Genomic DNA, 21,693 nt, shown 5'->3' with positions numbered 1-21,693 from the left:
GAAAGAATCTAAAGAGCAGCTGACCACATTGGCGCAGCAGCACTCAAAGACTCAGGAGGCCCTTAAGGAAAAAGAGAATCAGTCGGAGAAGCTGCGGACAGAACTCTACGGCAAACAGTCTGAGGTCTCTGCCCTGCGTCAAGACCTGAAGGCATCAAAGGGGAAGCCTAACTTATCTCAGGTGGAGCTGTCTGCTAACAAGAGCCATCAGACGGGTCTAGAGTCTCAGATCCAGGAGCTGCAGATGGGCCGGGCCTCGTTGGAGCAGGCGCTGGCACAATGTGACCAGGACCTCCAGAAGCATGAAAACACACTACAGGTCCTACACAAGCAACAGGGTCAAGCAAAGGAGGAACTAGAGAAGGAATGGACACAATTGGACGAGCTGAACAAAGCCAAGGGTGTCCTGGAAAAGACTAACACCAAGATGACTTTTGAATTAAAGACACTGCTGCTAAAAAGTGTTCCTGGTGTGAAAAGAAGACCATCCTATATATGGTCATAACTTCAGTTTGTTGTGTTTTTTGAAGATTCTGTTATATGGCTCTTAGAATTTGTAAAAGATAATTGTTTTGTGGCCCACAAGAACAATTAGGGGCCGGAATGTTAGAGCCATGGAGAGGATAAGGCATATGTTAATAATATATTTTGCTTTAATTAATAATAATTAATCATAGTTTATATTTTGTTGTATAGTTATGTCTATTCAGTAGATAAGGTCATTGTATGCTCATGTTTTTGTGTTTTTGCCTCGAGTTGATACTGTCGTAAAGCGTACTAGTGTTGTAAACTGTTGTGGATTGGCCATGTGGGCACCTGTCGGCATCTCTGCATTGTTATTGAAGTATCGGAGCAGTACGGGAGCTTCACTTTTCTGACCGTAGCCTATCGTATATTTTTGTTCATTGTCGATTATTTTTTAGAATAAATCCACTATTTTTCATTTTACATCGGCCTTGGATATCCTTTGGAGTTTTATTGCTATACGAAAGTACAGAATCCTACGTCCTGCAAGAGTGGCAAATAGGTTGCCACTACATTTATGTTCTTCTGTACAAGTGCCCATATTCACATAAAATAAAGTTAATTCAACTTCTCGCCTCTCTCATATCTCCTGTTTTGTTTGTGTGCTCTGTCAGAGTTTGTGAAATTCAAAGAGAAGATCCAGGCAGTGGGCTGTAGGGATGACACGGTCACGCTGCTGACAGAGACAGGCAAAATCCTCAGTGTGGACGCAGCCCACACCTACATTCCCAGGTAAGGAGAAGAAACTGGGTTCATGCTCTCAAGCAAATGTTCTTAAAAATGTTTTTTTTTAGATTTTCTCTAAAAAGAATATTCCCTGTAGCCCCCTGTAATAGTTATGCAACTGAGTGCAAATAGCCTACATGTTTTGTATAATATAATACGATGTAAATATGTATTTCTATTGTCTTTTGTACAATCTGTTGGCCTATCTTTTGGCCACTTGAATTCATGCTAACAAATTCTGATAATTAGTCTACTAAGTAAAAGTATTGGTGTTCTTTTCTGTTTCTTGTTCTCTCAGGCCAGTGGAGGCTTTGTGTAACATACCAGTGTCTCAGGTTGCTTGTGGGAGCCAGCATTCAGTTGTCCTGACCAAAGGTACAGTAACCGCCACTAATGTACTAAGCTGAAAGCCACACACACACACTTTTGGTTTCATGCTCTGGTGTTACGGTGTACGTGGTCTAGGGATTTTGCGTGCCCTATCGACTCTATAATCCCATCCCCAGGGCTCAGTGATATCGTGACGCGTCCTGTCTGTGTTTTGTATGCTTCAATGCAAACACATAATTTATCTTCTTTTTTTTTCAGATTTCAGACTGTTTCTTTTTCTTCTAAGCATCCTGGCCTTGAAATAATATTTTTAGCAACGTACTCGTTGAATGCCAAAAAAGCTAAACACTTCGAAAGTTTGATAATAACTTCCACAGGGATTTAAAAAAATAAGAAATAGAAAAACATCGCCCATGATTCAGTTGAGAAAAAGGCATGGAAATATATTTCGTCCCTACCCCATACTATTGAAAGACAAGGAATCATCATCATCATCATCATCATCATCTTTATTGGCAGACTCATGGTCCATATACAACACACACAATAAATAAAGACATAAACACAAGAATATATATAAAAAAAGAGACATCACAACAGAGATTTGTACCAGAACTTCCATAAGGAAGACTGGTATCGCACACAACTACATGCAGGATTCACCAGCATCTGCACAAGACTGTTCTTGCAATCGTTTAGGCGGAGAATAAATCTGTACATTATGTGTCTCAAGAGAGCTTCAAAGGTGTAAACATTAATACTGCAGAACAATTGACTGGCACTGGTAGATCTGGGCTTTTTCAACAGGATCCTCATGGCATCGTTATAGGCCACTCGAAGTTTCTGTAAACTTGCTCTCTTGTACTTACACCACAATGAAGCGGTATACAAGGGAGTACAATAGGTTTTAAACAGTTTGATTTTAACAACATCAGAGCACATATGAAATTTTCTAAATCCTAAAGAGAGCTTAAAAAATTTTCTAAATCCTAAAGAGAGCTTAAAATTAACAAAAGTCGAAAACCGATTTAAGGAACATAGCCTGCCAGACAGTGTTGTGCCTGAACGCGTTCAATGAGCGATCGTTCATGAACTCGTTCATATTGGGGGCGAACGTGAACTGAACGTATGTATTTCTGTCTGATGAACGTTATTGCGAACGCGTTCATTCTGGCGTTTGTGAACGCCACTCTTACAGTCGTTCAATCGTTCGATTGCCAGATTTCTACAGAAAACCCCCGCTAAAAGACAGTCCGTAATATGTAGCTGGAAAACACCCAATCTGGCAACACCTGCCACCAATTTTTTTTTCAAATTTTATGTGAATTGTTTCCAGGTTTGGAAAATTATAAAAATGGAAAAACATTTGCACCTTAACCGTTTTTGTTTGAATAATTCCTCATTAAAAAGACCATTCAAACAGCAACTTTTTCATGTTTTTGAGAATATACTGTAGGGGTAAAAGCTGCAGCTGGCTTCTAGTGTGGACTGGATGTTATGGAAATAATTTCTGTCTGTGGTTCTATATGGAATGTGGCAATTATTTAGAAAAATAGTAGCCTGCAGCAACATATTGAAAAAAATTAACTATGAACTAGTTCATTTTTGAACTGTGAACTTAGTTCAGAATTTTGAATTATGAACTGAACTAGTTCATTTTAAAGTGTGTGAACTGAACTTTGAACTAGTTCACGTAGAAAAAGAACTTTCCCAACACTGCTGCCAGATATGACCGTCTTGAGGTCATGCTTTAAAGCCAACAGGGACTCATGCAGGCTTTAATCACAGCTCGACTGAGTGCATTGACTGCTACAGTAGGCCACCACTGATAGGCAACATAATATGCATCTGTGTACACAACGAATTCAGGTTAATATTTCATATTTCTTTGCTTTGCAGCATGGTCATCTTCATGTGTCATTTCAAGAACAGTGAGATAAACATAGCCTATACGTGTGACCACCAGAGGGCGATGTTGGCGTACATACGATGTTTAGCCTCAAATTGCCACATCACCACTTTTAAAATTAGCCTAGAAATCTGTTCATAGATAGCTGGAGCACCTTGTACATGGCTCGTTGGTCTAGGGGTATGATTCTCGCTTTGGGTGCGAGAGGTCCCGGGTTCAAATCCCGGACGAGCCCAACTTTAACCTCTGGGATGTTTCATCTGACAAATATCAGCGAAATGTGTCTCATGTCACTGTTGCCCATGAAATGCATAAAATCTGGATCATTTAAAACATCCTGGACACAAGTTTTTCAAAAATCCAACAAAGCGCACACTGCATTCATGTTATAGGATACATAAACCTATATTATATTAGCAAACCACACAGCTTTACTGCTCTTGTTTGACCACTACACAAGTATGTGTGATAACAGAAGAACCCTATTTGTGACACAGTAGGTTAAGTTAGCTATCTGGTAGTCCCATGTTAACTGTCAGCTTACTACTCTTACAAAGATAACTTAATCTTTATGTTGTAATTGCTCCCACTTAATGATCTGTGTTGTATGAGACATATTATGGGTAAATCAGTGGACTTAAGGATGGTAACTGGATGGGATGGTGTTTTGGAGAAGATTTTGGAGTCTCCTGCTGAGTGTCAGAGGGTAAGATGAAAGGTTGTTCACCTTAATCCTCTTTCTCCTCACACAGAAATATCTATATCCATTGGAACATGAAGGAGCTGATGTTCACCTGTGTTTGTGTTTCTTGTAGGTTTAGAAGAAAAACAATACAGGAATAACTATTTAGTTTGATAAACAGTTGATTTAGTAAAATCATTGTAACATAAAGATCAGCAAATTTGACAAGACCCCATTTTAATTCAACCTGTTGAGGCAAAGAGAGGTCAATCATTTAACATTGATTTATATAGACCTTTACAACAACCACCAGGGGCCGTATTCACAAAACATTTTATCTTAGCGCTAAGAGTACTCCTAAGGAGCAAGAAAAGTTCTTAGTAAGGAGTAATTTCTTAAAACCTATTCACAAAGCTGATAAGACCAACTTTTACTAAGGAATGGGTGGGACTCCTTAGCTAAGACTAGAGGGCGGTGTTGACCCTGTTGCTATGGATGATGTCATGTTCATACCTTCTATGCCCACAGTGATTGGCTGAGAGGGAATGAGAGCTAAGAGTGAATTTATGATGGAAACACTGGGAGATATCCATATTGTGTCGCTGTATTAAAGTAAAGAGTTTTTATATACAATTAATGACAAGTGACACTGATTTAACATGAAACCAAGATACTGCAGGGTTTCCCACACATTTGTTCACAATTAACCTACAATAGCGCCACATAGGTCTATTCATTTTAAATTTTACAATGATTTGAATTGGAAAAATATCCTCATTGAACAGCTGCACGCCATGCACTCTCACTGTATTTCTCTCAATGGCGGACTATGCAGCAATAGTCAGACAGCGACAAACCAGGAAATTCACAATTTAGAAACAACAGCCGGCAAAATCGTAAAGTACATGCGGAAGGAAAAAGGCGAGACGCGCAACTATACAGTAGCGGATCTGTGGAACGGAGGAGATGCTGCGAAGCGCCACATATAGGCCTACTCTAGTAGGAAATTAAACCCAAACGTGACACCAACAGTAACTTTCAGTGCATCATAAACCCAAAGCAACTAGAGGAAAATGAACTTAATAAATATTTTTTTATAACAATATAATAAATATAAATGTGTCTATACTTTCTAAATATAGCTATACTAAGATCATTAAAGTGACTCTTAGTGACTTAGGAGTCCTCTCGAGGACTCCTAGCTTTTTATAGATTTAGGAGCTAGTTTTAGCGCTAAAATGCTTTGTGAATTACACTTATCTTAAAAAGTTAGAAGTCCTAAAATTAGGAGTGAAACGCCCCTTATTTTTGAGAGTTACTCTCCTAAATCAGCACGTTAGGACTCTTAGCCTTAAAATGTTTTGTGAATACGGCCCCTGGTATACAAAGTGCTTTACATAAAGGAAACCAGGGGCCGTATTCACAAAACATTTTATCTTAGCGCTAAGAGTACTCCTAAGGAGCACTAAAAGTTCTTAGTAAGGAGTAATTTCTTAAAACCTATTCACAAAGCTGATAAGACCAACTTTTACTAAGGAATGGGAGGAACTCCTAAGCTAAGACTAGAGGGCGGTGTTGACCCTGTTGCTATGGATGACGTCATGTTCATACCTTCTATGCCCACAGTGATTGGCTGAGAGGAAATGAGTCCCTAAGAGTGAATTTATGATAGAAACACTGTGGGGAGATATCCATATCGTGTCACTGTATTAAAGTAAAGAGTTTTTATATACAATTAATGACAAGTGACACTGATTCAACATGAAACCAAGATACTGCGGGGTTTCCCACACCTTCGTTCACAATTAGCCTACAATAGCGCCACATAGGCCTATTCATTTTAAATATTACAATGATTTGAATCGGAAAAAATATCCTCATTGAACAGCTGCACGCCTTGCACTCTCACTGTATTTCTCTCAACGGCGACTATGCAGCAATAGTCAGACAGCGACAAACCAGGAAATTCACCATTTAGAAACAACAGCCGGCGAAATCGTAAAATGCATGCGGAAGGAAAAAGGCGAGACTCGCAACTATACAGTAGCGGACCTGTGGAACGGAGGAGATGCTGCGAAGCGCCACATATAGGCCTACTCTAGTAGGAAATTAAACCCAAACGTGACACCAACAGTAACTTTCAGTGCATCATAAACCCAAAGCAACTGCAGGAAAAGGAACTTAATAAATATTTTTTTATATAAATATGATATATATAAATGTGTCTATACTTTCTAGATATAGCTTTACTAAGATAATTAAACCCTTACAGCTATTAAAGGTACCTTTTACAAAGCTCACTATCATTAAATCTCTCCAAAACACCATCAAATGGTTGTCTGTGATTTACTCTTAGTGACTTAGGAGTCCTCTCGAGGACTCTTAGCTTTTCATAGATTTAGGAGCTAGTTTTAGCGCTAAAAGGCTTTGTGAATTACACTTATCTTAAAAAGTTAGGAGTCCTAAAATTAGGAGTGAAACGCCCCTTATTTTTGAGAGTTACTCCTAAATCAGCACGTTAGGACCTACTCTTAGCCTTAAAATGTTTTGTGAATACGGCCCCAGAAGATGATAAGATTACAAGAAATTCTCATAAACACATCATGTTAAACTAATCTGTGAGCACCACCCACATACACAGGCACAGTTAACCCAACTACTTTTGTGTTGCTGGTCAAAAATGGCAGCCCCATGATAGCTGATTATAAATATATAATACATAAACAATCATCACCTAATGTCATGTTCAATCTTTTTACCAACTTAAGTTGTTATGACCATTACAAGTTTTAAACCTTATAAATACTCAGATGAAACATACTGTGCATTCATCACATCCTTCAAAACAAAGTTTAATAAGGACATTTGTCTTTGAACCATTTGAAATGTTTAAATAGTGGCTGTTTATCTCGTCGTAGGCCTAATTCATATTTTAGTTTGAAAGCATATTCACCGTAGATATTGGCATACTACACATCTTCTCAACATGCTTTGTAGGCTACTGAGTAAATCTATTAAAATCCGCGATTTTTATTTATTTTTTTACCTTCGCTGCGCTGTTTCGGTTGCGACACTTATTTTGGACTACACGGTGAGCCGTAGTCGGAAAGATGGCGACCCTGGCGCTGGTTAGCCGTCCTGCGAGTGTCCTTCCAAAGATTTCAAGTGAGTACTGTCGAAACAGTGTACGTGTGATAATGACACTGAGGTTTTAGAGTTATAGTGTCGTTATCTTCACAAAGAAGGCGTCCTAACACTGGCTCACAGTTAGAGCACACAGTCGGCACGAGTGACCTTGCTAACAAGCTCGGCTAGTAACCTGCTAGCGAGAACTTTAGCTTGCGAGTAGCTCACAACTGGATCTGCTAATAATTACAATAACTACCAGCTGCACAGACACGTTACATACTGCCCCGTTTAGTGTGTTGCAAATTGTTCATAAATGAAGGTAAATGTTTTAAAGTAGGTAGAACTTGAGCCATTATTAGTCTTATCTTATTTTTTTTAGTTTGTTTGTGTGTTACAGTGGGCTATCTTATTGACTGTTGCAGTGGATTAAAGGCCTTTGTTGTTTCCATAAACATATATTTACATTGTTACACTGGAAATAAGACAACCGCTTTAGATGTCTGACTTGTGTGTTACAGGCTAAAGCGTTGTAAGTGACGATAATAAACATCTGTGACAGTCTTGAGTGACAGTGAGCTAGCGTTTTTAAGCCTTCTTGCTCTTGTGTTTTTCCAAAAGTCTACAACTAGTCTGTGCAGAGAGAGACACACACACACACACACACACACACACACACACACACACACACACACACACACACAATGTAATCAAAGGAAGAAATGTCAAGTAATAGTGGAGTGCAATGCTCAATGTCACACAGTATGCGGTAATACAGTTGAGTTCATTTGTATTTTGTCATACTATTATCTAACTTCTGTCTGTCCAGTTTATACCTCACAGGGTTAAATAACAGAATGCATTGGTAAGACATCTGTGTAACGCCACACCATTCAAAACCACCACTTGCCTCTATTAACCAGATTCAACTAAAAAAGGTAATTTTTATGCTCATGAAAGGAGGATTTATTATTAATTTCTTGTGTCCCCCTCCTCTCAATAGGTAGCTGCTCCCCTGCTGTATTGTCAGCTGCCTCCGTCTCTGTGGTCCAGCAGAGGAAGCTGCACCATGCTGTCATCCCCAAGGGGAAAGGAGGACGCTCCTCCTCCAGTGGCATAGCAGCAACAGTCTTCGGTGCTACAGGTTTTCTGGGTCGATATGTTGTCAATAGGCTGGGTGAGTTTAAAAAAAAAATAATAATAATGGTGTAAAATATATGTGCACCATTATGTACCTTTTTATAGCCAGAAAGCTTGTTTATTTTCTCCTTGTTCTAGTGTTCAGCTGTGAAAACATTCTTCACACACCCAGAGGCTGTCCAACGTACACATACAGTCAAAACCAAAATAATTCATACCTCTGGCACATTTTCAAGCTTTTTCTTGATTGGAAGTGATACAGGCCTCTCCCAGAAGATAATAACACGATGTACAAGAGGCATCATAGTGAAAAAAAAATGTTTTCAGCTTTTATTTACATTGAACAAAGTGGCATGTCAGGACTCTGGCTGAGCTACTGTAAAACGTTAATGTGTTTGTCCGTTAACCATTTCTTCACCACTTTTGCTCTGCGTTTTGGGTCGTTGTCCTGCTGAAATGTCCACTGGTGCCCAAGGCCAAGTGTCCCTGCAGAGTGCAGACTGCCTGATGTGATTAGGTTTAGTGTGATTAGGTTCCCTGGTCCATTGGCTGAAAAACATCCCCCAAAGCATTAGGTTCCCACCACCATGTTTGACAGTGGGGATGATGTAGGGTTGAAGGGCGGCTTCTCCTTTTTTATGCCAAATGAAGGATCATTGAGGCCAAACAAAAGTGGCGAAGAAATGGTTAACGGACAAACACATTAACGTTTTACAGTGGCCCAGCCAGAGTCCTGACTTGAATCCAATTGAGAATCAGTGGAGAGAGCTAAAGATCATGGTGATGGCAGTGACACCCTCCAAACTGAAAGAGTAGGAGCTCATTGCTAAAGATGAAAGGGCAAAAATACCCGTGGAGACATGAAAAAAGCTGGTCAGCAATTACAGGAAGCATTTGATTGCTGTAATAGCCAATACATACTTTTTCTATTGATTATTGAGAAGGGTATGAATAATTTTGGACATGCCACTTTTTGTTCAAATGTAAATAAAAGCTGAAAAAATAATTTTTTCCATAATGATGCCTCTTGTACATCGTCTTATTATCTTCTGGGAGAAGCCTGTATCATATCCAATCAAGAAAAAACTTGCTGGATGAATAAAAGTAACTTTAAGTCAACATTTTCCAGGGGTATGAATAATTTCAGGCATGACTGTAAATAACCATAATCTACTTCGCATGTTTTTGTTTAGAAGGGCTGGAACGGAACACTCTCAGTTCAGTTCGTATCACATTTTTTTGAATCGCCGATCAGATCGGATCACTCGTACAAAAAAGCCAAAGATAACAAGAAGAATATAACTTTGTTTTCATTGTAGTTAGTTTTTTAATTTTTTTAAATGGACAGTGAATGAAAACAATTGCCTTTGTCCACATCATCATAAAAAAACTCAACTTAAGCTGTCCATCCAATTAGGGCTGGGCGATATCATATCGTGGACGATATAAAAGTGTCTACCGGGAGAGATTTGGCCATACCGTTTATATCGCGGAGATACAAAGTTGATGTGGCGGGAGCATATATGGAGCGGGAGGCAGCTGTCCCTCCGAGTCCCTATAATTACACTGCAGTTACACCGCCGCGCCACACGGGGGCTCTGCTGCAGAGTTCTGGGCTGCAATACAGCTTATCTACCCGCAACAGAAGAAGCCTGATCTGTTGCTCTAGCTGTCTAGCTCATGGTCTAGCTTCGGTGCGCCGTCACTAAAGTTAACAAACCAACTCCGTGTCACGGTGGCAGAGCAGCTGGTTTTAACGGTCAAAAATGTCATCGGGCAAAGGAAACTTGCTTGCTGCTTCAGCGTGCTGTTGCCGTGACGCAGAGTTGGCTTGTTTTAAGCCGCAAACTACATGGGTTAGCTCTCGTGAGCCAGCTGGCTAATAATGACATCTTTAGCCTACTCGGGGCTTCACCCCGTGCTGTTATTGTTGGAGACAGCCAGCAAGGCTGGTTTTATGTAACTTTAAAACATGTCAAACTTGAAAATATTATTTGTGTTGAAGCTGGAGTTAAAGTATTACCAGGCATTTGCTCATTAGTTCATTTTGACAGCTTTTTTAAATGAAGATGAGCAAATACTGCAGTAAAATTCAAGTCTTCATTATTTTGATATAGGCTACTATCAATTGGAAAATGTAGGCTCTTTGGTTGATGCTGTCATTTTTATTTTGCACTGACTGACTAAAGCCAGACTGGTGTGGTATTTTGCACCAGTTTCTCTTTTGTATGGAAATTTAAGTTCCAAGCAAAAGATGAAAATAATCTTACGTGATTAAAGTTCAGTACGGTTATTGTAATCCATTGAATTTTAAGGAAAAATACTATATTGTGATATATATCCATATCGTGATATAAAATTACCTATATCGTGATATAAGATTTGGTCCATATCGCCCAGCCCTACATCCAATGTTAATTTAAAATCTTAAATTTTTAAAAACAAATACAGTGCGATTAACATTCTTCATCTAAACATGGACAGTGAATAAAAATAACCTAATAGCCCTTACTTTTAGTAATTGGTAACCAGCCAAAAGGTAGGTAGGGCATTTAACCCATGTGTTGTGGCTAATGACGCAAAGATGTGATTGTACGTGACGATTTCACTGATGACTTCCAGGTCGGATTGGCTCTCAGATTGTAGTCCCACACCGCTGTGATCAGTATGACCTCATGTACTTCAGGCCTATGGGAGATCTTGGACAAATCCTTTTCATGGTAAGATGCGCACAGTTAGATGAGCAGAAACACTCATGGATAATCAGCGGGCAGTTACACACTTGGAGCCTTAGAGGGAGTCTTAATTTGTGCTCTCTGTTTCTTTGTCGCTGCAGGAATGGGATGCCAGGAACAAAGACTCCATCAAACGGGCTTTGGAACACTCTAATGTTGTCATCAACCTAGTGGGCAAAGAGTGGGAGACAAGGTACATGTATAGCCTGGGAAAAAATATGATCTTACAGCATCTATTCTGTTTTTCATGTATGTTAACATTTGGGTGAATGTTGGAGAACATGGGACCACAAATAGGAATGTCAATTCCAAGTAAGCATTCAAATGTATTTTTTTCTGTTTTGGTGTTAAGCAACTATCGCTTTGAGGATGTCTTCGTGAGCATCCCTCAGCAGATTGCCAGGGCAGCCAGAGAGGCCGGCATCACAAAGTTCGTCCACATGTCTCACCTCAATGCTGACATTCGCAGCCCGTCCAAGTACCTGAGGAACAAGGTAGAGGGGCTGTTTTATCTCGGTTAAACTGCTGTTTGTATTTCAGGGTGAAGAAGGTTCATCTATATCAGTGGTTCTCAACCTTTTTTGAGCAAACGCCCCCCTAACCTTACCGAGATACTCTAGCGCCCCCCCCCCCCAAAAAAAAAAACACACACAATTAAGAATATGTTTTGGCTACATCCTCTATCAACAATAAAACATATTTTCTGTGCTGTTTTGGTTTCTTATAAGAATTATTTAAAAAAAATCCCAATATGAGCCTGTTCTATGATATGCAGATTTAACCCACTGTCAGGTGGCTGGTTGCATAAAAAGAAAAAACACTATCAGCATTGGTTGTAATCAGGGGTGTAAAGTAGCGAATTACATTTACTCGCGTTCCTGTAATTGAGTAGTTTTTTCGTGTACTTGTAATTTTTTAAGTGATTTTTAAAACCTATACTTTTACTTTTACTTTTATGTGTATTGTGAAGTATTGTACTTCGCTACATTTTATATCACCTGCGTTACTGAGTAAAAAAATAGATAGGGAAAGGAGAGAAAAGAAAAGAAATATCGCGGGGGGCTTTTATTTTTATGGCACAATACCGGAAACTAACACAGTGAATGATCGACAGGAGGAGTTAACACATTGCGACTACATGATAACAACAAACATTGCTTCCCTTTATCATTAAAACAAAATAATCCTAGTTAAACTATCATTGTACCGCACGTGAAGACGTGAAGGCTTTTAAATGCAGCAAACCTTTCATCCAGCCGTGCGATCGGCCCCTCCCTCATCTGATAGTTTAGCTTTCAGTTTAACAGTGCAGAGTAGGATGGAGACGGTGCGTGTTGCCAGGGCTGCTGTACATGCTTCAGTGAGCCTCTCGCGGTGCACAGCGTTTAGTATATCGTCCCTCTCCAACATAAGAGGGTTGTGTCTTTAACATGGTTCTGCTTGTGTGTTAGTTAACTCCATGCTTTGGCTGATTACTCTGTGTTTTCTCCACCTCAGAGACAATAGTTAGTTTAAGTTTGAATTTCGCTAGCATTAGCATTAGCAATATCAGTAAACGTCATTATACTAGTCTGTGATTGGCTGATTCCTCTGCCGCTAAGGCTTTGATTGGCTGGTTGTTCTGACTCAAAGACCTCTGATTGGCTGTCTGCGGAGCCTTCTCTTTTCTAAGAATGACAGTCAGCAGACCGCAGAACATTGGAGAGAATAGTTAAAAAGAGGTCGAGGGGTTAGAAACATGAAAAGTTAAAATAGGTTGTTTATTTCAGGTAACCTATTTTTGCTGTCAAAAGATTTATAAGATTTTTAAGAAAGTTTAAAATATATTTATTAATAAAAAAAAATAAAAAAAAGCTCTCGTGTCCCAGCCTGGTCCCAGCGCCCCCCTAGGTTGTACGAACGCCCCCCAGGGGGCGGTACCGCCCCCGTTGAGAAACCCTGATCTATATTAATCTAGTTAATTATTTTCTATAATGACCCTTTCCCGTAGGCTGTGGGAGAGGCCGCAGTGAGGGATGAGTTTCCTGAAGCCATCATCATGAAGCCCTCTGAGATCTATGGGAGGGAAGACAGATTCTTTAACCATTATGCAAGTAAGCAGCGGGCGGTTTTGGAACAGAACAAAGAACCTTGAGAGTTCGACATAGGTCGTGCTTTATTTTGACAAGGCAACGTTCATAATATAGTTAATTTTTCCTTGAGTTTTTTTTTCCTGCAACTAACCTTTTGTCAATTAAGGCGGCAGCCCTAGTGCTGGTGTGTGTGTGTGTGTGTGTGTGTGTGTGTGTGTGTGTGTGTGTGTGTGTGTGTGTGTGTGTGTGTGTGTGTGTGTGTGTGTGTGTGTGTGTGTGTGTGTGTGTGTGTGTGTGTGTGTGTGTGTGTGTGTGTGTGTGTGTGTGTGTGTGTGTGTGAGAGATACTGTAAAATGAGGGTCTAGTTTGATTGACTGGTACACTGGCTTTACCGCAGTCACCCTGAGTCAAAATATGTTTCTTCATCAACCTCTACAAGCACAAGTGGAGCTATTGCTCATGTTTTATTTACCACTTTAATGTGTTTTAATGGACAACATGCTAAAAAAGTTATCTTTGATACTCCATTAAATCTTTTTCAGACATGCGCTGGTTTGGCAATGCTATTCCACTCATATCTTTGGGGAAGAAGACCGAGAAGCAGCCTGTTCATGTACGTTTGTGAAAAGAATGGGATGGGTATAAACAACAGTATCTTCTTTCCAGTTCACTAGACACTATTTAGAGGAATGTTGCAAGACCTCATGTACAAATAGAGTGCCAACCTTTTTGGAAGTGTGTGTCTAGACAAAGGATTCCTTTTGCCAATCCTGAAACTTATTTGCAAGTCAGATTCATTATTACAGTTCCAGTATTGGAAGTTATATGGAATTTAGGCACCGTTACAGCAAATATTTTACTATCACAATTTACTTACTTTGAAAAATGCTTTCTGATAACCTTTGGATTTCAACATGTCCCATTTTGTCTTGTGGTGTAAGGTGGTGGATGTGGCCAAAGCCATTATCAACGCTGTCAGAGACCCTGATGCCAATGGAAAGACATATGCATTAGTCGGGTAGGTGGTCAACACTCAATTAACTTAATTTAAAAGTCTGAGCCTAGGAGAACTGAAAGTGTGTATATATATCAGGACATTTCATGGGATAACAAAACACCTGTCGCTGTGCTGTATCACTCATGCTTCATTTGCAGTCAGGCCAACTGTTGTGTCTTTGGTTTAAGCTGGGAACACACCGCATTGGCCGCCTGCGGCGGTTGGCCGCGTGAATGCAGGAGGTTCGCCGCTTGGTCATATTGGGCCATGTTCACCGCAGTCGCCGCCGCGGCCAACCGCAGCCTCATCGTAGGCAGCGGTTGGCCGCGTGACAGCAGGAGGCTCGCCGCTTGATCATATTGGGCCATATATTCCTGACGCCGACGCCGAGATCAGACCCGTCACACTTACGGTGCAACAACAACAATAACATGGTCCAGCTGTGCCAAAAAATACAGATGTAGGTTCACTGTGTAACCAGCGGCAGTCTTGTCACAAATATCATTAAAACAGCCTGAACACGCACCCCGATCTCAAATACACACACATTAACAGCAATTCAGCAACATACTAAACACATTAACAACAGCAGTGTGTGCTCAGCAGCACAAATAAAGGCAGACATCAGCCTACCTGAAAGTGAAAGTGTGCCGGCTGACTGAGGACAACACCGGTTCTTCGCTGCACTATATTGGAATTCCACACGGACACCGCCGTCAAGTTTGGGTATATTATCCTCAGGAACAGCACACAGCTTGGTGAGTTTCACTATGCTAACCGGCGCTACCTTGGCTAAAGTACAACCAACAGTTAAACAGATGCAAAATAGCCTACACATATTTGCAGAATGTATTGGAAGCCCGATGTCCTCACTCCACACGCCCACCTCGTCTTGCAGACCACCGCCACCAGGCAATCTCAACGCTGATTGGCTGTGGAGGCGCGGTGCCCGGCGGCGCTGCAGAAAAAGATGAAAAATTTCATCTTTTTCTGCGGCGCCGTGCTCGCCGCACAAGCCTTCGATTCACGCTCCTTCGATGACACAATTTCTATGCGCCGCTAATGGCCGCGCTCCCGATTCACGCGCCTCTCATGAGGCGCGGCCACGCGCCGCGCAAGCCCCCGCCGCCGGCCGCTGGACGCCGATTATTGGGTGGACGCGCGGCCACGCGCTAGTACATTGACTTTGTATGTAATCTCGCCGCGCGGCCAGTGCGGTGTGTTCCCAGCTTTAGTGTGCAAAAAGGCTTGACCAGGGGCTGGAATCTGAATGTTACAAAGCAAGTATATTACATAGGAAGGATTTTCATTAGTGGAAGTTCTAAGTTGGAGGTATCAGACAATGATGCATTTTTATTGAAGTCAGACTGGCTTTTGTGCATACAGTTCTTTCCACAGAATGGTAGATGACTCAAGAAACATACAAAGCAGATCCTATTTACAAGCAGTCCATTATTGCAATAGACAAGTCAATCTAAATGTGGTGTACAGGTTGAAGAGACCATTATGGTGGATCCATATGTACATAAACCATGTGTTACTGTTGTTCCATGGTTCATGCCCTGGATTCGTATCACTTGTGTGAGCATACTATTACATGATGAGGTGTCGCCTTAATTCATTGTTTTCTTCTCTTGTTGTCCTAGTCCCAACCGTTATCTCCTCCATGACCTGGTAGAGTACATCTACGCCTTGGCACACAGACCGTTTGTGCCCTACCCCCTGCCTCGCCCACTCTATCAGTAAGAGCTTTATACATGTTTTTAAACATTTCCAGGGACAAGTCATCACGTAACTGACGCGAGCCTTCAACTCCGACAAATACATAAACAAACGTGGATTAGGCCAAAATGCCCACTTCTGCGTTCGCATTAATACGTCAAATTTGCTGTCTCATTTAAAATTGTGTGCTAACAATTAATCAGTTTCTTATAAAATCTGCCAATTCCACCACTCGTCTTTACTTGTATGAATTGATATTAAAGGTGCTGTAAGCGGAATGGTTCTTTTAGCTAACTTCCTGTCAGTTAGCAGTCCCCTCGCTCGTCCCTACGTCACCACATTAATGCACTGCGGTCTTCAAGCAGCAAGTTATCTAGCATCATCTCGGATCCATAGGTGTGATAAAACATGATAAAAACTATCAAAACAGACATTGGGAAGGATTTTTACCTGCTGCGCCATTGTAGGCGCATAAACATTCACCCATCTGTTGCTCTGGCGTGCACCGGCAGTGAGACCATGGAGTGTATATACTATATATGAGTAAGACGAGTGTTGGTTTGTAGCGTTCTCTCTTCTGATTGGATAAAAATTTTGTGATACTCCAATTAGTTTATTTGCCGATTACATGCAAAGCAGCTGACTGAGAGATCGGCTTTATGAAACGCGCACATTATGTAAGTGATCACTGTATGAATAAAGAGTGATTTTACACTTATATTAACATAAATAAACCGCTTACTTCACCTTTAACCATACAAATTACATTGACTGAATTGGGATCAAGAACTGATATTGTTTAACGAGGACATTATTAATGTCTTATTTTGTAGGCTACTGATTTTGGGGGATAGAACGGTTTTGTTTGTACTCCTTTCAATGTAATTGTGGTGTAAATTATATTTTACATAGTGACTAGTAACATGTAATTTATCTTTTGTCTTTTCATGAACAGACATTTAACAAGAAATCAACAGTTTTTAAAAAAATAAATACATGTTAACAGGGTAGGTTCTGTCAGCGTAAAAATTTGATGCATTTATGGAAAAGCAGAAACTACATGTTTTAGCCCAGTCCATCCACATGGATGCTACAATATTTACACAAATGTTTTTCTCTCACATTTCCTGTTAACGTTCTGCAGATACAGTATGTTTAATATGTTACACATACTATTCCCCCTACAGTGCCACTAGTAAAGAAAAACTCTACAAGGGTCCATAGGGTACCCTTGTTTAATACCACTGCAATATCATCTGATAGCTTCTTTCTTTCCCTTTCAGCATGGCTGCTGGGATATTTGCTATGAACCCCTTTGAGCCCTGGACAACCCCCGACAAAGTCGAAAGGGTAAGAAAAACTACGATTTTGGCATAGCGTTAAGCTGAAGGTTTTGAGAATTGTACGACCAAATGTGGAGCTTCCCCATCCAACACTCGGAGGCAATGTTTTTTTTTCCAGATAATCAATAAGCAGATTATAATTCCTCACCCTGTTTTTTATTTCCAGTTTCATGCAACAGACCTGAAGTACCCAGGACTTCCTGGTCTGGAGGATCTTGGGATCACTCCCTCCAGTGTAGAACAAAAGGCTATTGAGATTTTGCGTCGCCACCGCAGGTTCCGTTTCCTGGAAGCTGACCTTGATGAGACAAAGCCACCCAAGACTGTCGCCTTCTAAACTACCCGACAACTTCCCAACATCACCAGGGCAGCAGAGGATGTCCATACCTCTGATTGCACTTTTAAAACTATTCTGTACATAAATAAATAAAAGAATATCCTCCAAAGGGGTCCCTAGTTTTGAGTCTTTCTTGTTTGTTGCACATTGTTTTGATTACATACGACGTTGCCATGACTGTGCTTCTGGCACAGTATTTACACGTTTTTAGTTTTCCAAGCCCATTGGACTTTAACATGTTATTGTTTTACAACTCTTCAATTATGGTTGTTAATAAACAGATGCACAACCCTCCGCCTTAGGGAAGCATGGAGTCGGTGTGCCACACTGAATATAGTAAACCTTTCTGCTGTCTGTCACTTGGGTAAATACAACGCTAAATTGACGACTAGATTTTAACTAGGCATTAAATAACTAAACGGACTCCACCGAAATATTACTAATAATTGTGACACCTCCTGGCACCTCCTGATTGACAGGCTTCCAGGAGCTGATTGCTGATTGCAAACACCCATGCTGACTGCTCTCCTGAGCTATAAAAGCTGCAGGAGTCAGCCACTTGGGCCTCCCTCCCTTGATGTATGGTTTGTTTTGGTTTGGTTTAGTTAGTGCTACTTTACACATACCATACACTCTTCACTCACACAGACACCCATTACTGATTTCCTCTTTGTCCTTCCCTTGAGCTGGGATGTGACATAATACTAAAGGTGCATGTAGTAGAAAATGTTATCTCTAAGATAAGACGTTCATTACTGTACAGATTGAGTTGTAAAGTGCCAGGGAGTTTTGGCACAGAAAGACCTTGGTGAGACAACAATGAGGACATATGTGCGAAGAGCTGGAATAATCGGAGCCTTTTTGCTCTCAATATACCTTATCAACTACACGATTGTAAGTTGGAGTACATGCAAATCCTCTCTGGATGGACACAGGTATACAGAGGTTGAGAAGGGGAGACTAAACAGGATTGAGCAGACCCTAAACAAGCTGGGTGAGTCACCTAAAGAAAACGTACTGGTTCATTGTAAAGTTCTGGCTTTGCATGTAAATTACAATGAATGAAAAAAAAGATGAATAATTCCAGAAGAAGCCTTCGCATTATAAATTTACAGATCTTTATTTACAGATCTAAACCCATAAAGCCAATTTCAGAACAGGACTCCATCTTACATTAGCTTTGATCAAGTTCTCAAACTATTTTCTTCGCATTCAAACGAAATTAGAGAATGTAGGTTTGAAATGCATAGGGAGAGAAATCTAGGGGAAAGATGTTGTCTACTACATTAGATTTAACTGAGGAAATGGGTATTGGAAGCCTTCAATAACAGCTAATGCTGGGCTTACACTAGAGAGGACTTTTAAAAGACTTTGAAAAGACTGAAGACTGAAACCCTCTTACATCTAAAGACAATCAACTCACACCTGAAAACAATAGTCATTAGTTTTCAGTCACAGAGTGAGATTTTGAAAAGACAGGGGGTCTCATATTGCAGGACTACAACTAGATTCCTTTTGAGATTAATATTATTTCCGCAAACACGATAGTGATTATTTAATTAAAAAAAAGGTTAATTCAATATTCCGAGCGGGGAACTTCCTTTAGTTATTTGACCATCTTTATTTGCTGATCTCGTCCCCCAGTAACTTTAACTCCTAACCCTGTATTTGACGGTAAAGTGTTAAGGTTGCGCGGATGTCAGCCTGGTTCTCCCACCGAGGCTTCAAGGAAAAAGTGTCCGAAATAAGTGCCTGCACAGGTGGACACAGGTCGCGACTAATGCCGCTCCTCCTGCGTCGTGCTTGGTCATTTCGCTTGAGCCAACCCCCTAAGACTAGCGATAATATCAAACATGTTTGATAATGTCGGAACGTCAAGACGGGAAGAAGATTGGCTGAAATCGGGTCAGAAGACCACCATACACCAAACGACTGAGATTACGTGCGCCAGCACGACTTCTGTGATTTCAGTCCGACATTGGAAGATTGTCTGCGACTGTCAAATCGCGTGAAAAGTCGTGTAGTGTAAGCCCAGCATAAATTGCCAAACAGTTATTGTGCTGAGGGAAAAAGGAATGACAATGTTTATCATTTCCTTGTTTGTCCTCTTTTGAACACCATCCACCAAAGCAAAGCTGATAGAAACATCTGGTCAAAAGAGCTCCACCAATGAACCTTTTCTAAATGTGGACCAAAAAAAAGAGAAGAGTGTGGTGCCAAAGCTATACCCAAAGTCCTTTCTCTTTGCCAACTGGGGCGATGACCTGTCAGAAGAGGATCAGAAGGAGGCTGAAGGCCTGTTTCAGATCTACGGATACAATGCCTTCTTGAGTAACAAGTTGCCACTCGACAGAAAGCTTCAAGATACCAGGGACAACAGGTAACTTTTTGATTCTATTATGTCCTGAGCTTTGCTGTTACTTGCTATTGTGCACAGATCGAACGTCTTCTCCCTCTTTCAGATTATGAAAAGATTTAGTCACATTTTGAATATGTAAATAAACTGTGCTTAAGATACATATAGCCAGAAATATATTCATTCAACATGGCAAGACAACATAACTGTCACGTGATAGCACCCTACAGTACTGTGCAAAAGTTTTAGGCAGGTGTGAAAAAATGCTGAAAACTGAATGCACCGCTTTCAAAAATATAAATAATAATTGTTTATTTTTTACAATTTAAAAAAAAATGCTAAGTGAGGGAACAAGTTAGTTATAATGTATCTCAAGGTCTCTCCTAGAGTAAGATTTCAAAGCAGACTGGGGTTTCAATATGTGCCGCTTATTTGACGAATCACAAAGGAACAGGCAAAGTTGAGGATCGTAGACGCAGTGGTCGGCCAAGGAAACTTAGTGCAGCAGATGAAAAACACATCAAACTTATTTCCCTTCGAAATCGGAGGAAGTGGGGCTAAGAAAAATGGTAGCAGGTGCTCTGAACTGATTAGTCAAAATTTGACTGTAGCGGAAGGCAGGTTGTTCGATGGAGGGCTGGAGGGCGGTACACTAATGGGTGTCTGCAGGCAACAAGCATGGTGGAGGTTCCTTGCAGGTTTCTGCAAATGGAGTTGAAGATTCAGTCAGTATTAATGATGTCCTCAATGCTGAAAACAGTAGATGGACTGTTTTCTGCCAGGTCTGAGCTGAAGGCACATTTTTGTTAATTTATGAAAAAAAACTATTAAAACTTCCATTTTTGAAAGCATTCTTAGTTTACAGCATTTTTCACACTTGCCTAAAACGTTTGCACAGTACTGTATATCCAGAATAAGACACAGAATTACCAACATATCAAACAGAACAGGACAAATCAGATCCAACCTCTATTGCTTTGTGAACTTTCATACTTCAATGTACTCATTCACACATAAGCTGGATCTCAATCCAGAGAACGGGTCCTTGGAAGGGCGCGGTCTACGCGGTCTATGAAGGCTATAGCCTATGAAGGCCGATTCCAGGGCCGACCGAGCGTTGTTAAACTAGACGCTCTCCGCAGGTCTCCGTTTACGAGCATTTTCAGTTTGCGTAACAAGCCGTTACCTTGCGTGACGACTCGCCGCTCCTGTGCTGCCTAGCAACCCTGATTGCTGCCAACGGAGACAGCCTTGTCAACGTAGGAAAAAAGAAAAAGAAGTTGCCTACCAGACGAAAAGAAAAAAAAGTACAAGAAAAAAAGAAAGGAAGACAAGAGTTAAGAAGATGGAGCAACACGTTGCTGTTTTGTTATTTTTTATTTTATTTTATGCCATCTCTGAAAAAAACGCAATTAATCTTGGGATATGTTGGGCCGCGAAGGATCCATCTGTTGCAGCCTTCAAAACCGTGAAACGAAGGCTGCATTTCTCGGCCGCATATGAAGGAGCCTTGTAAATCGTTGCAAATGGAACAAGCCTTTGCGCGCCGCTATGACGCAATCGGTCTTCAAATGCAGCCTACGTAGGCTGCAACCCCTGAATCGAGATCCAGTCATATGTTCAGTCTCTTCCTCCTCCCTCTTCCCCACTGTTGTCAAACAGTTGCCTCATAATACACAACATGGGTCTTCTG

General features: G+C 40.8%; 2 protein-coding genes across 2 annotated transcripts in view; both read left to right on the top strand.

The window, feature by feature from the left end:
* Window positions 1-7,259: 7,259 nt before the first annotated feature.
* On the top strand, window positions 7,260-17,749 carry ndufa9a (NADH:ubiquinone oxidoreductase subunit A9a). Its single transcript, XM_080027199.1, has 11 exons — window positions 7,260-7,337; window positions 8,302-8,475; window positions 11,061-11,158; window positions 11,275-11,366; window positions 11,526-11,667; window positions 13,164-13,266; window positions 13,788-13,858; window positions 14,187-14,263; window positions 15,889-15,984; window positions 17,248-17,314; window positions 17,474-17,749. Exons 1-11 carry the CDS (start codon window positions 7,283-7,285, stop codon window positions 17,642-17,644), a joined length of 1,146 nt encoding a protein of 381 aa, XP_079883325.1. The 5' UTR covers window positions 7,260-7,282; the 3' UTR covers window positions 17,645-17,749.
* A 203-nt stretch (window positions 17,750-17,952) lies between these two features.
* The window catches only part of LOC307250579 (putative polypeptide N-acetylgalactosaminyltransferase 8), a gene marked incomplete at both ends in the record, with an annotated part of 29,131 nt that continues 25,390 nt past the window's right edge, over window positions 17,953-21,693 (top strand). Inside the window, 2 exons of the mRNA XM_080027696.1 lie at window positions 17,953-17,980; window positions 19,775-20,024. Coding sequence (XP_079883822.1) covers window positions 17,953-17,980; window positions 19,775-20,024 — 278 coding nt within the window. The remainder of the gene's footprint in view (window positions 17,981-19,774; window positions 20,025-21,693) is intronic.

This window comes from Ammodytes marinus, assembly GCF_949987685.1.
Source record: "Ammodytes marinus genome assembly, chromosome: 5".
Classification (NCBI taxonomy): domain Eukaryota; kingdom Metazoa; phylum Chordata; class Actinopteri; order Uranoscopiformes; family Ammodytidae; genus Ammodytes; species Ammodytes marinus.
This window is presented reverse-complemented; position numbering and strand designations above follow the sequence as displayed.